General features: G+C 42.9%; 1 protein-coding gene across 2 annotated transcripts in view; it reads left to right on the forward strand.

Moving 5' to 3' along the window:
• LOC119950798 (inositol polyphosphate-5-phosphatase A) overlaps positions 1 to 13339 on the forward strand; it is a 659385-nt gene that overhangs the window by 315711 nt on the left and 330335 nt on the right. For both annotated transcript variants that reach the window (XM_038773583.1, XM_038773584.1), the window contains exon 4: positions 699 to 786. In XM_038773583.1, coding sequence (XP_038629511.1) covers positions 699 to 786 — 88 coding nt within the window. The remainder of the gene's footprint in view (positions 1 to 698; positions 787 to 13339) is intronic.

Raw genomic sequence — 13339 nt, forward strand, 5'->3', positions numbered from 1 at the left:
CACTACACTGGAAACTAAGGAATAATTTAGAATGGCTAATCCACCTAACCTGCACATCTTTGGACCATGGGAGGAAACCAGAGCACCCGGAGGATACCCACACAGACACGGGAAGAACGTGCAAACTCCACACACAGACAGTCATCCACAGCTGGAATCGAACCCGGTCTCCTGGCTCTGTGATGCAGCAGTGCTAATCATTGTGCCACCGTGCCACCTTCAATATCCCTATTATCATAATAGGTATATTATACTGAGGGAAATCAAAATGAAGGGAACTCTAATGAGTGATATTATAAAAGGAACTTTGGGCACCTGTTGGCAGCACCAAGTTAAAATGCATTACAAAACTTTCCTTATTTCTTCCATAACTAATATGCCTTATCTTCAAGCTCAGGACAGCCCCGGTACACCACTATAAATTTGTTGTATTTCCTATATCATCTACCTAAGTGAGACTGTTAGTTTGTGCAGAATTTTGGGAAAGTTTGCACTTCAGGTTATTGCCAGCAAGTTACCTCACAGCAGTAAGAGAAAGGATTCTGTTCCATCAGACGAGGTTGCATTTGATCCTGAGGTAAACATTTTAAACTATTGCATCACTAAACAGTTTAAATGTTTGAACGGCAGGCTTAGAAAGCATTGCTTACTTGAGAAATCATCTGAGAAATATTTGAATTTTCCTTCTTTTACTACAGAGATTTGCTATCGAGTGATGAAATGAAAGAGTATAATCGAGCGCGAGTATACTTGGATGAAAATTACAAATCACAAGAACATTTTACGGTAAGATGGAGCTCCTTCAGTTAGTGTGGCACAAGGGGACAAAGGTTGTGCTATCATTGTGATTCAAGGATGTTAAGCTTTACAAAAGGTTCAGATGTATACGTATGTCTATATGTACACCAAGACAACAAAAATATGACAGTTTCTCTTTTACGTTACTTAATTACTAAAACGAAAATCGATGTTTCTGGGGGCAGGGCTGAATATTAATTCTATCCCCGCCCCAGCAAAATAAGTACAAATTTGCAACTTCCAAGTCCACTTACAGTGGGGTCTGATCAACAGCTTGAAGCTTCAAGGCGCACAGAAGCACACTCATCTGTTCTCATTTATTGAACTTGTATTTCATAGTATGCTGTATGTTTTGTTTAAAATTGCTTTGTGTTTGCTAGAAATAGATTTGCAAATAATTTATCTGTAAAATCTGACACGGTTGTTGAAATCCTTTCTGCGTGAAGAGATACAGACAAAAAGGAAAATAATCTGAACAAGATGGCTTTCTACAATGATCATTGAATTACAGTTAAAATAATAAAAAAGCAATTCAGATACAAGCTGGCATTAAGAGACCCCACCCATCAGTGGCAGTGACTCCTATACGACACTTCACTGCAGATGCTGAGGCAGGTGTGTAAACTCACCTTGCCGTGGCGCCGTTTAGCACTGGCGTGGACCAAGGCATAACGGCACCTGAGGTGTCTAAAACCAGCATGAAACTGCTCCCAGTGTGTGGTAACTCTTCGTTGCGCGTGATCATGTCACTTGTTAATTTTATTCTTAGCTGTAATTAGTACAAACCCATAGCATCAGTCGCTATTCAGGTGAGTGAGCCATTCTGAAATAATGAAACATGGCATGCCACCTAGGTGGTACACTACGAGGGCCATCAAAGGTGGCATATTCAGGAACATGGGCCTGGAAATTCCGTGACACTTTACAATGTTCAGTGAGGTGGGTGATGTGCAAGCACATTATGAACAAGAGTTACCCTGTCAACCTTATTGGTACAGGCATTAAAAGTGGGGTACAGGCCAAGCACCTTATACGAGCATTTGGCCTTCTTTATATATATGAATAATGGACATAATGAACCTGTTAGTGCCACCGTTACAAAATTGGTTTGGCCTGAAACCAGGCAGCAACGATCTAGACGGTCCCCCTCCCACTTGCCACTTCAACATTGTGATTGAAGTATTTGCATATTATACGATAGAATGTTCATAAATTGCAGTGAATAATTACGCAAATAATCTCATGCGATAAATGTTCGCATTCATTTTAGAGAGGCAATTCTTCGGACACCCCCCCCATCCAGACGTTCTGGCCCCACCTTGTGAGTTTTCCACTGGCGATTGGGCGATCCATTTAAATTCCCATTGACTTCAGCGGGACCGGAAGATCCTGCCGCTCAGCTTTTGAGGCTGGACAATTCCCCCCCCTCTACCCCCACCCGCCCTGTCTGTGCTAATTTTCTGGGAATGATGTTTATTCTACAAATCAAACGACTTACTATTACCAAACTGTTACACTAGATGGCATCCAACAGCAGGAATTTTTTTGGAGCAGGAATATATCAGTTGCAATTCAGACCATGAGAAAAGTAGGAAGTGCATTCAGATAGATGAGGAAAGAAGACAGTTAATTGTGTCAAATATCAAAATTTCTTCAAGTCAGTCAGGAAGCATCCTTACAATTCGTTAGAAAAATTAGGAAAAGGCCACTATACTGCATCAAGATAAAATGCAGTCAGGCTTGCTGTCCAGTAACTGAATCAGTTACATTCCTGTTTTTCACATGAGAATGTTTGTAACACTAAATATTTAATGATCAATTTTTATGGTGGCATGGCTGTTCAGAGAGTTGAACTTCAACTCAGCAATGTGTTTGTTAGAGGATGTAGGAGCTGGGTGACTTAATGGGTTGAACGTTGGGCCTTCATCATTAGGCCTGAGTGGAATCCAACCCAAACTGTTTTTTGAAAGGTGACAAATGAAATGAGCTTGTCAATGCAGGAAGGAACCAGGCACCATTTTTAACTGGTGTCCCAATCTCTCGATCTCACCTCGGACATGCCACTGGGGTCTCCAGACCCCACCCCTCACACTAGTGCCCCAAATGACCTCTCAGAGGGTCCTCGAGCCCCCCCCCCCCCCTCGCATTACCTTTTAAGGGCAGAGAACCTGCGAGCTGATTCCTGGCACGGGCAATCTGACACATGGCAGTGCCTCTGCCAACCTGGCAGTGCCAAAGTGCTCAGGTGTCAAGCGGGAGTGCTAGAGGACCACCCTGCCCAGAGCCTGACCACCCAGGTGCCTCCGATGGTGTGGGAGAGTCCCTCAGGTGCCGTTATGCCTTGGTCCACGCCAGTGCTAAACGGCGCCATGGGAAGGTCTCCCTAGTGCGGCTGTTAGTTTTTGGGCCATGAGAGAATCGGGCGCAGCCTAATAGATCTTTTAAATGTTAATCTGGAACTCACCTAGGTCCAGATCGAGAGGTCACGCGGGATCTCGTTAGATCTCACGAGGAGTTCCAAGGATCACAAATCACGCAAGAGGCCTGCCACGAAATTTAATGGCCCTGTCGGGTTTCCCAGTTGGGCATGATCATGCCATTCAATTGCGCCCTTTATCTGCTGTCACTTTAAGTGGGATATCTTCATGTTAATTTGTCACTTGTGCTCCTGTGAAGAAAACCTTGTCCTTCAATAATTTACAGGTTTATTTGATTTTACTTAATTTCAAAACCTTGCAGTTGGAAAAGAAAAATTGCAACAATTTATGTTTCCGTGTATTTACTGTCCATTTACACTCAGATTCCCCATTCCCCCCTCTTTTTAAAAAATAAATTTAGAGTACCCAATTCATTGCACATCTTTGGGTTGTGGGGGTGAAACCCACGCAGACACGGGGAGAATGTGCAAACTCCACACGGACAGTGATCCAAAGCCGGGATCGAACCTGCGACCTCGGCGCCGTGAGGCAGCAGTGCTACTCACTCTGCTACCGTGCTGTCCTCCATTCCCCCCTCTTACTATCTTCCCCCAATCATCCCACCAGCCTCCCAGAATTTCCTAATCCCCACTAAATGTCCATATCCCCAAATAAACCCGAATGCAACGTTATGTCATACATATAAAAAATGTAATATATAGAAGGGCAACATGTTACATAAGTGTGGAGCAAATTACGAATTAACTGCAGGGCGTTGTGAGATTAAGCTATTAAAAGATCATTTGTTAAACAAGATCTGCCATAAAAATAACTGCAAATTGTTTGCTGATAGCAACTAATTAATTTATTAGTATTTGCTGGTTATGTAATCATGTGGTATTGATTAGACCATCGTGTAGTTTTACACAAACATTTATTTGTCTGACATTTCCATAAAGGTCAACGACAAGTAACAGCAATAAAAATATCTGAACTGCCTGTAGGTGAGGAGTGATGATTGGACGATCTCAATATCTCTAAAGTCTCAATAGTCTGAAGTTAGTCAGACTGCAATTTTGTAATTGCCTGAAAACTGGCTAAAACTGTCATAAATCTACTGGCATTTTGAATTGAAGGGGAACTCTAGTTTATTTCAAATCAGTAAATAAACACCCTAAACTCCTGTATTGTGGAGTCCAGCAGAGCAGCCACTAGGAGGAATACACCACTAACAAAAAGCAAACCGCCTTGTTGAAACTAATCCCTTCCCTGCAGCCACCATTAATCGACACCAAGTAATTTGAAGACGGTCATCAAATTGAATCAGTAAGGCAAGCAGTCCCATGACGCACTTACTCCCGAAAGGCTTCTAATGAACCATGGAACTGGTAAACGTAACAATCTCCCAATGTCTCTTGTTTAAATGAAGCTTTAATTTGGTGAAGTTCAGCACTGTAACAACCTAAAATAGGAATGAGTTTTTTTTGTCCTCTACGTGTTGTTCAGTAGCGGCTGGGTGATCCTTTCAGAACCCCCCCCCCCCCCCCCAGAAAGGTTACGTCACTATGATTGCAGGGAGTAAAATGTAGCTCCGGGTAATCGATCGCAGGACAATGTTTCTCAAGCAAAATTAGAATATTTTAAGGCATTTGGGTTTTACAGCAGGATAAAAAAATATAGCATTGTAAATTGCTGCAGCTGATTGTCAGGTGTCCAGGTTCCCTGAGATCTGAACAAATGATGGTTGATGTTAGTGCCCTGCACCTGAAATACATTTCAAACAATAAAGTTCTCTGCCACCCAGAGCCTGCAATGTTAAATAAATAGTATCAAAGTCAACTGTTGAGTAAAAATATAGAATGATACTAATGGAAGTATAGGTATGCGAGACAGACACACGATCTACCGGAAGGAGAACAGAATCAAAATGCGACCGAGTTTAGCCGGGTGTTTCCGGCGATCGGAGCGTCAAGAAACTGATGGCTATTAAACGTGGCTCGCATTGAATAAGGGGCCTGAATGGGGAACGCATGGCCGAAGCTGGACATAGCCCCATTTTCGGAACTCCCCATTGTAGTGAGAGTCCCCAGAAACAATCCTTGACTTACTCTCCCAACTGACCTAATGCATTATGGGAGGATCCACAACCCCGGCCTTGGCAGTGCCTGGCTCGCACACAGATGGCACTGCTAATGTGCCCAGGTGGCACTGCCTGGGTGGCACCAGCAGTCCTGTCCAAAGAGCATGCAGCTGGGGGTCTCCGATCCCTTGAGAGACCCCTACCAGTACCGTTCAGTGCTGAATGGCGCTTACCCAAGGTCTTTGAGGTGAAGGGGTTGAATCCCACAGGAATCTGCACATTAAACTGAGGCTTACTGCCTCTCTCTAATAAGCAGATTTGCCAGAAAGTGATCCCACCCATTGTAAGTGGGATTCACGAGGGCAATTCCAAAGCGATCTCGCGAGGCATGGCGAGCCAGGTATATCCCGGGAGCGGGGTCTTCCGGGTTTTCAGCAGCCGTGCTGCACCGTGGCAAGCTGCTTTTTAGGCATAGTGTAGAATTCTGCCCAATTCATTAAAGATAATTGGCAGGCTAGAAAATTAGACAGAATGTAAAAAACAGCAAAGAATAACTTAAAGATCAAGAAGAAGGGAGAAATTAAAGTGCGAGAGAAAGCTAGATAGAAATATAGAAACAGATACAGTAGTAGGAGTTTCTGCAGCAATTTTAAAAGGAAAAGAGTAAGCAAAGTGAGTGTTCGCCCTCCAGAGAGTGAGTCTTGGGTATTAAGAATTGAAATCAAGGAAATTACAGATGAATTGAACAAATGTTTTGCACCTGGCTTCCATGTCGAAATAATTGTGAATCCCAAAATTAGTTATGAATGATGAGGTGAAAGGGAGAGAGAAACTAAAGGCAATTACAATCACCAGGGAAAGGGTATTGAAAAAATATTAGAACTAAAGGCTGACAAGTCTGTAGGTCCTGATTGACTCCATCCTCGTGTCTTAAAAGAAGGGACTACTGAGATAGTAAATGCATTGGTTTTAACTTTACAAAATTCCCTAGATTCTGGAGACCTTCCATTGGATTGGAAAATAGCGAATGTGACTCCCCTATTCAAGAACACTAGAAACTACTGGCCAGTTAGCTTAACATCTGTCATACACAGAACATAGAACATTACAGCGCAGTACAGGCCCTTCGGCCCTCGATGTTTGCACCGTCCTGTGAAACCCCTCTAAAGTCCCTCTACACTATTCCCTTATCGTCCATATGCCTATCCAATGACCATTTGAATGCGTTTAGTGTTGGCGAGTCCACTACTGTTGCAGGCAGGGCATTCCACGCCCTTACTACTCTCTGAGTAAAGAACCTACCTCTGACATCTGTCCTATATCTATCTCCCCTCAATTTAAAGCTATGTCCCCTCGTGCTGGACATCACCATCCGAGGAAAAAGGCTCTCAATGTCCACTCTATCTAATCCTCTGATCATCTTGTATGCCTCAATTAAGTCCCCTCTTAACCTTCTTCTCTCTAACGAAAACAGCCTCAAGTCCTTCAGCCTTTCCTCATATGATCTTCCCTCCATACCAGGCAACATTCTTGTAAATCTCTCTGTATCCTTTCCAATGCTTCCACATCCTTCCTATAATGTGGCGACCAGAACTGCACACAGTACTCCAAATGCGGCCGCACCAGAGTTTTGTACAACTGCAACATGACCTCATGGCTCCGAAACTCAATTCCTCTACCAATAAAAGCTAACACACCGTACGCCTTCTTAACAACCCTCTCAACCTGGGTGGCAACTTTCAGGGATCTATGGACATGGACACCGAGATCTCTCTGCTCGTCCACACTACCAAGAATCTTACCATTAGCCCAGTACTCTGCCTTCCTGTTATTCCTTCCAAAATGAATCACCTCACACTTTTCTGCATTAAACTCCATTTGCCACCTGTCAGCCCAGCTCTGCAGCTTATCTATGTCCCTCTGTAACTTGTAACATCCTTCTGCACTGTCCACAACTCCAGTGACTTTAGTGTCATCTGCAAATTTACTCACCCATCCTTCTACGCCCTCCTCCAGGTCATTTATAAAAATGACAAACAGCAACGGCCCCAAAACAGATCCTTGTGGCACACCACTAGTAACTGGACACCAGTCAGAGCATTTCCCATCTACCACCACTCTTTGTCTTCTATCAGCTAGCCAATTTCTGATCCAAACTGCTAAATCACCCTGAATCCCATTCCTCTGTATTTTCTGCAATAGCCTACCGTGGGGAACCTTATCAAACGCTTTACTGAAATCCATATACACCACATCAACTGCTTTACCCTCATCCACCTGTTTGGTCACCTTCTCGAAGAACTCAATGAGGTTTGTGAGGCACGACCTACCCTTCACAAAACCATGTTGACCATCTCTAATCAAATTATTCCTTTGCAGATGATTATACATCCTATCTCTTATAAACCTTTCCAAGACTTTTCCCACAACAGAAGTAAGGCTCACTGGTCTATAGTTACCGGGGTTATCTCTACCTCCCTTCTTGTACAGGGGGACAACATTTGCTATCCTCCAGTCCTCTGGCACTATTCCTGTAGACAAAGATGACTTAAAGATCAAAGCCAAAGGCTCAGCAATCTCCTCCCTAGCTTCCCAGAGAATCCTAGGATAAATCCCATCCGGCCCAGGGGACTTACCTATTTTCACACTTTCCAGAATTGCTAACACCTCCTCCTTATGAACCTCAAGCCCTTCTAGTCTAGTAGCCTGTATCTCAGTATTCTCCTCGACAACTTTGTCTTTTTCCTGTGTGAATACAGACGAAAAATACTCATTTAGCACCTCTCCTATCTCCTCGGGCTCTACGCACAACTTCCTACTACTGTCCTCGACTGGCCCTACTCTTACCTTAGTCATTCTTTTATTCCTGACATACCTATAGAAAGCTTTAGGGTTATCCTTGATCCTACCTGCCAAAGACTTCTCATGTCCTCGCTTGGCTCTTCTTAGCTCTCTCTTTAGAGCCTTCCTAGCTAACTTGTAACTCTCAAGCGACCCAACTGAACCATCACGTCTCATCTTCACATAAGCCTCCTTCTTCCTCTTGACAAGTGTTTCAACTGCTTTAGTAACCCATGGTTCCCCCACTCGACCACTTCCTCCCTGTCTAACAGGTACATACTTATCAAGGACACGCAGTAGCTGTTCCTTGAATATGCTCCACATTTCCGTTGTGTCCATCCCCTGCAGTTTTCCTCTCCAGGCAATGCATCCTAAGTCTTGCCTCATCGCATCATAATTGCCTTTCCCCCAGCAATAACTCTTGCCCTGCGGTTTATACCTATCCCTTTCCATCGCTAAAGTAAACGTAATCGAATTGTGGTCACTATCACCAAAATGCTCACCACCTCCAAATCTAACACCTGTCCTGGTTCATTACTCAGTACCAAATCCAATACGGCCTCGCCTTTTGTTGACCTATCTACATACTGCATCAGGAAACCCTCCTGCACACATTGGACAAAAACGGATCCATCTAAAGTACTCAAACTAGTGTTTCCAGTCAATATTTGGAAAGTTAAAGTCCCCCATAACAACTACCCTGTTATTTTCGCTCCTATCCAGAATCATCTTTGCAATCCTTTCCTCTACATCTCTGGAACTTTTCGGAGGCCTATAGGAAAGCCCTAACAGGGTGACCTCTCCTTTCCTGTTTCTTAACTCAGCCCATACTACCTCAGTATTCGAGTCCGAAAGTATTCTGCCAAGCTTCATTATTTATTCTTGGCTGAGAGCCAAGACTGTCATTAGAATACGAGAACTGCTGCTCCCCAGAGGAAATATTGTTTGATTGACAGCCCAGGCTCTTCTCTTTATGACCAATTTCACAATGTTTGTTTACACAAGTTAAGTCGTTTTAAAGGATTATGGTTTTGTGATTATTGAGACTTTAAAGAGTCTGCGTGATTCTTTTATTTGATTGCATTTAAGAATTTTTGCAATAGGAAAACTTTTCAACTAATTATTTTTTTGTATGCTTTTCTTTCTCATACCATTTTACACTGTAGGGGTTATTGGTTTTTGAAACTCTACAGTTGGTCATTGGGGATAAAGGTGCATGGCTCAGCAGAGGAGTCATGAGGAGCCACGGGGATGGGTAGATGGGCAGAGGAACTATAGCTGGCAGAGCTTGGCATTGAGGCATGAGGGAACATAAGTGGGTAGAGGGGCATAGGGGACATGAAGGGTTGTAGGGAATGGTTGCAAGGACAGAGTTTGGCATAGGGGGCATGAGGAGCCACGGGGGGGCGGATGTGGAGCACAACCTGGTCGAGGGGAGTAAAAGGGACCTTTTCAACTTGTCTTTTAAAAGATTCCTTTGTGCAGGCAAGGTTCACAATGCCTCTAAGGGGCCATGAACCATGAATCTTTAAAAATCTGGATTGACTCCATGAGAATTGCAGAGGTGTAGGAGATGCCTTTGCGCGTAATGGAGTTAGCCAGGTTGGGCTCTTGGTAGGAACCAGGCTGCACCGTTTAAAGGCACTCCCAAAAATTGCACAGCCCGGAGACGGCCTGGAATCTAGGAATTTGGACCTGCCTGCCTTTTTGAAGGGCTCCTGAGTCAACCTGACTCGGTGAAAATCCAGGCCATAGACTTTGGGGCTTGTGCATCAATTGTTGCTCACCAGGTCAACACCCAATCATCCACAAATGCTCCTCCATAACACACAAGCGCAAGCGTGGAAACAAAGTAACATATGTACACACTCCAGAAGCTGGGTACAATGTAATCCAATTGATTTATCATTGATATGTTTTGTTGTCTTGTATTTTCTCATGTGTGGAGAAGAAGTGGCTGTTGTCTGACTGAGATCAAGAAAGTGGCTGATTCCTGCCACCAGAGTAGATTTTCAACTTGCCAACCATGGCTTTGATGAAAATGAAAACTGTGTGGTTTCTGTAACAGGAGACTGTTCTGCATTGACAGTATTTTGCATGGTTAGCAAGTTGAAAAGTTGCCCTATTGTGTGTTGGTCATGGAGATCACTGTGGTATATTGGATGTGGTGGATAGTTGACTGCGTACCTGCAGGACCTTTTAGAATGTGTGCTATACTTCAAACACCCATGGTGAGCCTCAGCCTTCCCCAGAGTGCCCTGATGGCTAACTATGCTGAAGTACTCTGTGTCTTCCGGTAATATCTACCATTGCTCTTGAACCCTCTGTGCCTTCTGCATTCTTGGGTTGCCTCTCTTCCTCTTCGGCAAGGATATTCCAGCTAATGACAACTGTCCTCATTTACCCAGGCTGCAAACTCTCACACTTCTTTCACTGCCATGGTCATATTTTCAAATTTTCTCAAATTTGTATGGCCCAACCAGGAATATATCCCTGCTTCAGGGATTTGGGGGGTGCAGAGGGGTAGGGTTCTGGTAAGGGGTAGAAGAAATTGGGCCTCAAAGCTGTTTTACAATTAATTGCAAATATCCAAACTGCAGGGGCCAACATCTTGTGCCCCAACAATGTCTGAATCGCATTGGTCCATTTTTCACTTCAGATTTCAAACACTTGTTTTGCACCTACCATGCTAAATTGGTCTGAAATGAGAAGAAAAGCATTGGTCCGGTCTCAATTAGGAACCTTAAATAGATGCTGTGGCCTAAGCAGTGATCTCCGACAAAGGCTCAGGCCAGGGGTTTATAGCGCCACCATAGTGTCTAATCCCGCACTGCCTGTTGGATGTGGCAGGCTATTTAAATCGCCATTTATTTAGGTAGGACCGTAATACCCCGCCAGACGCAAAGGGGCTGTAAAATCCTGGCCTAAGTTTTTTTTAAAAATGATTTTAAAATACGTTCCAGGAATAGCCTCTTCCGATTCCACAGCTCACCTGCTGCCAGCTTGCATTAGGTTCCTCTTGTGTTCATCCCACTATCATCCCCAACACCAGGAGTTCCCTGAAGGTCACTGCTGGCATGGCAGGCAGTCTGCAATTTATTGTTCCAGCCGGGCAACTTGCCTGCTAGGGTGCGAGAGGTGAACAGCTAGCTGACATTACATACTCACCTATTACCTCCTTACAATAAAACAGTTGACCTTACCTGACCACTCTCTTACCTTACATGCAGCTGATTTAGACTCCGATACGGAATTGTTTTGCAATGTTTTTTTTTACATGGGTAAACTTTTATTATTTTTAAATGGAAGTCTTGCATTGTATTGAATGTGTCTAGAATTGCTTAATTTGCATTTTAGAAAAGATGCGGTTAGTGCTGGAGGAAGTAATTTAGGGAAATTAGCTGGTCAGTCTTCAAATTCACCAGGAGTCACATGGTGCTAGTGCATCTCCAGATGAATTGCAGTCATGTTTAATTTATATTTATTATAGACTGTGAACTTCCTGTACCTTTGGATCATTTGATATTCACATCGGCCACCGTACCTGTAACACATTTAACCTTTGATGCATCATTTTGCTAAGTCTTTTTCAATTAACTTTCCTACTTTCTCTACCTTCCCACCTCATGACAATCAACACATATTAATCTTCACCAAAAAATGGTGCGTGTGGCCTTGTAAGTGTATCACTTGAGAAACCCGCTGAGGCAATTATCAAGGATAATTAACTCCTCTTTAATAAGCTGCAAAGGACTTGACTGTATGCATGGTTTCCCTATCAACCTTTGGCTTATTAAAGCAAATCATTTCATGCAAACTCTTTAACAGAGAAACCACTATAAAAGAAGCCAGTTTCTTCGAACTGAGAAGCATGATCCTGTGAACAGGGGATAAATTTTTGATTGAGAATTGTGTCTTGAATTTATGTCAAACATAAACTGTGAGTGCATTTCCAACTTCGACAAAATGCGACTGAGATAGAATAAGCCATGCAGCCACCTTTCATTTTGACTAAGGAAAGGCAGACCAGTCCCAAATCATTTAAATGAAGTAGATGTCACTGAAGTAATGCGCTGTGGCTGTAATTCTTCTTCCTGTACGCACAGACATACTGAATGACGATCAATGAATCTACCGTAGTAAATGAATTATAACTGTGTATTTCAGGGCATGGTTTCAGGTTTGAATAATTTTGTTTGGAAATTTATGGAAAATTAATTATAGTTTACAGATGTTCCTTGGCTCAGCAAAAATTGGATGCATTTATGATGAGGGACGTAATCTGCTTTATGAAACTGTCCGTCCTTTGCTCAATAAAAGACAGGTCTGATAAACTGTATGAGCTGAGATTGGTTTACTAAGGGCATCAGGCGCTTCATGATGGGCTAAATCATTCCTGTCTGGCTCCATGTCTGGATAATGATGTGATTCCAGAGCGACTGCACCTACATCACCTACTGTACATTATGATGTGCTGCAGCCAACTGGCAGGGTCTGTAGTGAAGGTGAAACTGTCATATCGATCTTTTTAGCGCTAAAATATGAGCCACTTTACTTTGCTCCTGAAGCTGTGATGTGAAAAATAATAACTTGAACCCAAATTAAAAATATTGATCATTTGATGTGTTGAGAGTAAATAAACACCTACAGAAGTTTCAGGTCATTGCAGCAATGTTGTTTAGCAATAAATAAAGAAGCATGTCAGGATTTGGGGGAGGGAGGTGCATCTGTTCTTTTCCTTTGCAAATTGATTTCTCATCATTTACATCCCATAATGTTGCAGACAACATTTTTAGTCCTTAATTGCACAATCTTCTTGATATTTCGGCAAATCATCTCTCCCGAGTCGATGAGTTGTTGTTAATCCACTTGTGCATTGATTGATTGATTCTGTGCTCAATAAACTTGCATTACTTCACTTTATTTAGAGCTTCCGTCATAATTTTTTGTACATTTAAGCTTGACTTTTTTATTTCCCATGTAACAGATGAGATGACATTACTCTATTAAATGCAGGACAAACAATTGCCACACAAATTGCTGTACTCTTGATTCTGTGAATTTTAAATGGGTGAAGACATATGCCAAATTTGTTTGACAAAATGTTTCAACTCAAGGTTGAATAGGCAACAGTGGTTAAACAGGAAATCAGACGGGAATATTGGGAGGGACACTTAAGGACTAGCTCTTTGGGTTATGCATT

The sequence above is a fragment of the Scyliorhinus canicula genome, chromosome 16, assembly GCF_902713615.1.
Source record: "Scyliorhinus canicula chromosome 16, sScyCan1.1, whole genome shotgun sequence".
In the NCBI taxonomy this organism is placed as follows: Eukaryota; Metazoa; Chordata; class Chondrichthyes; order Carcharhiniformes; family Scyliorhinidae; genus Scyliorhinus; species Scyliorhinus canicula.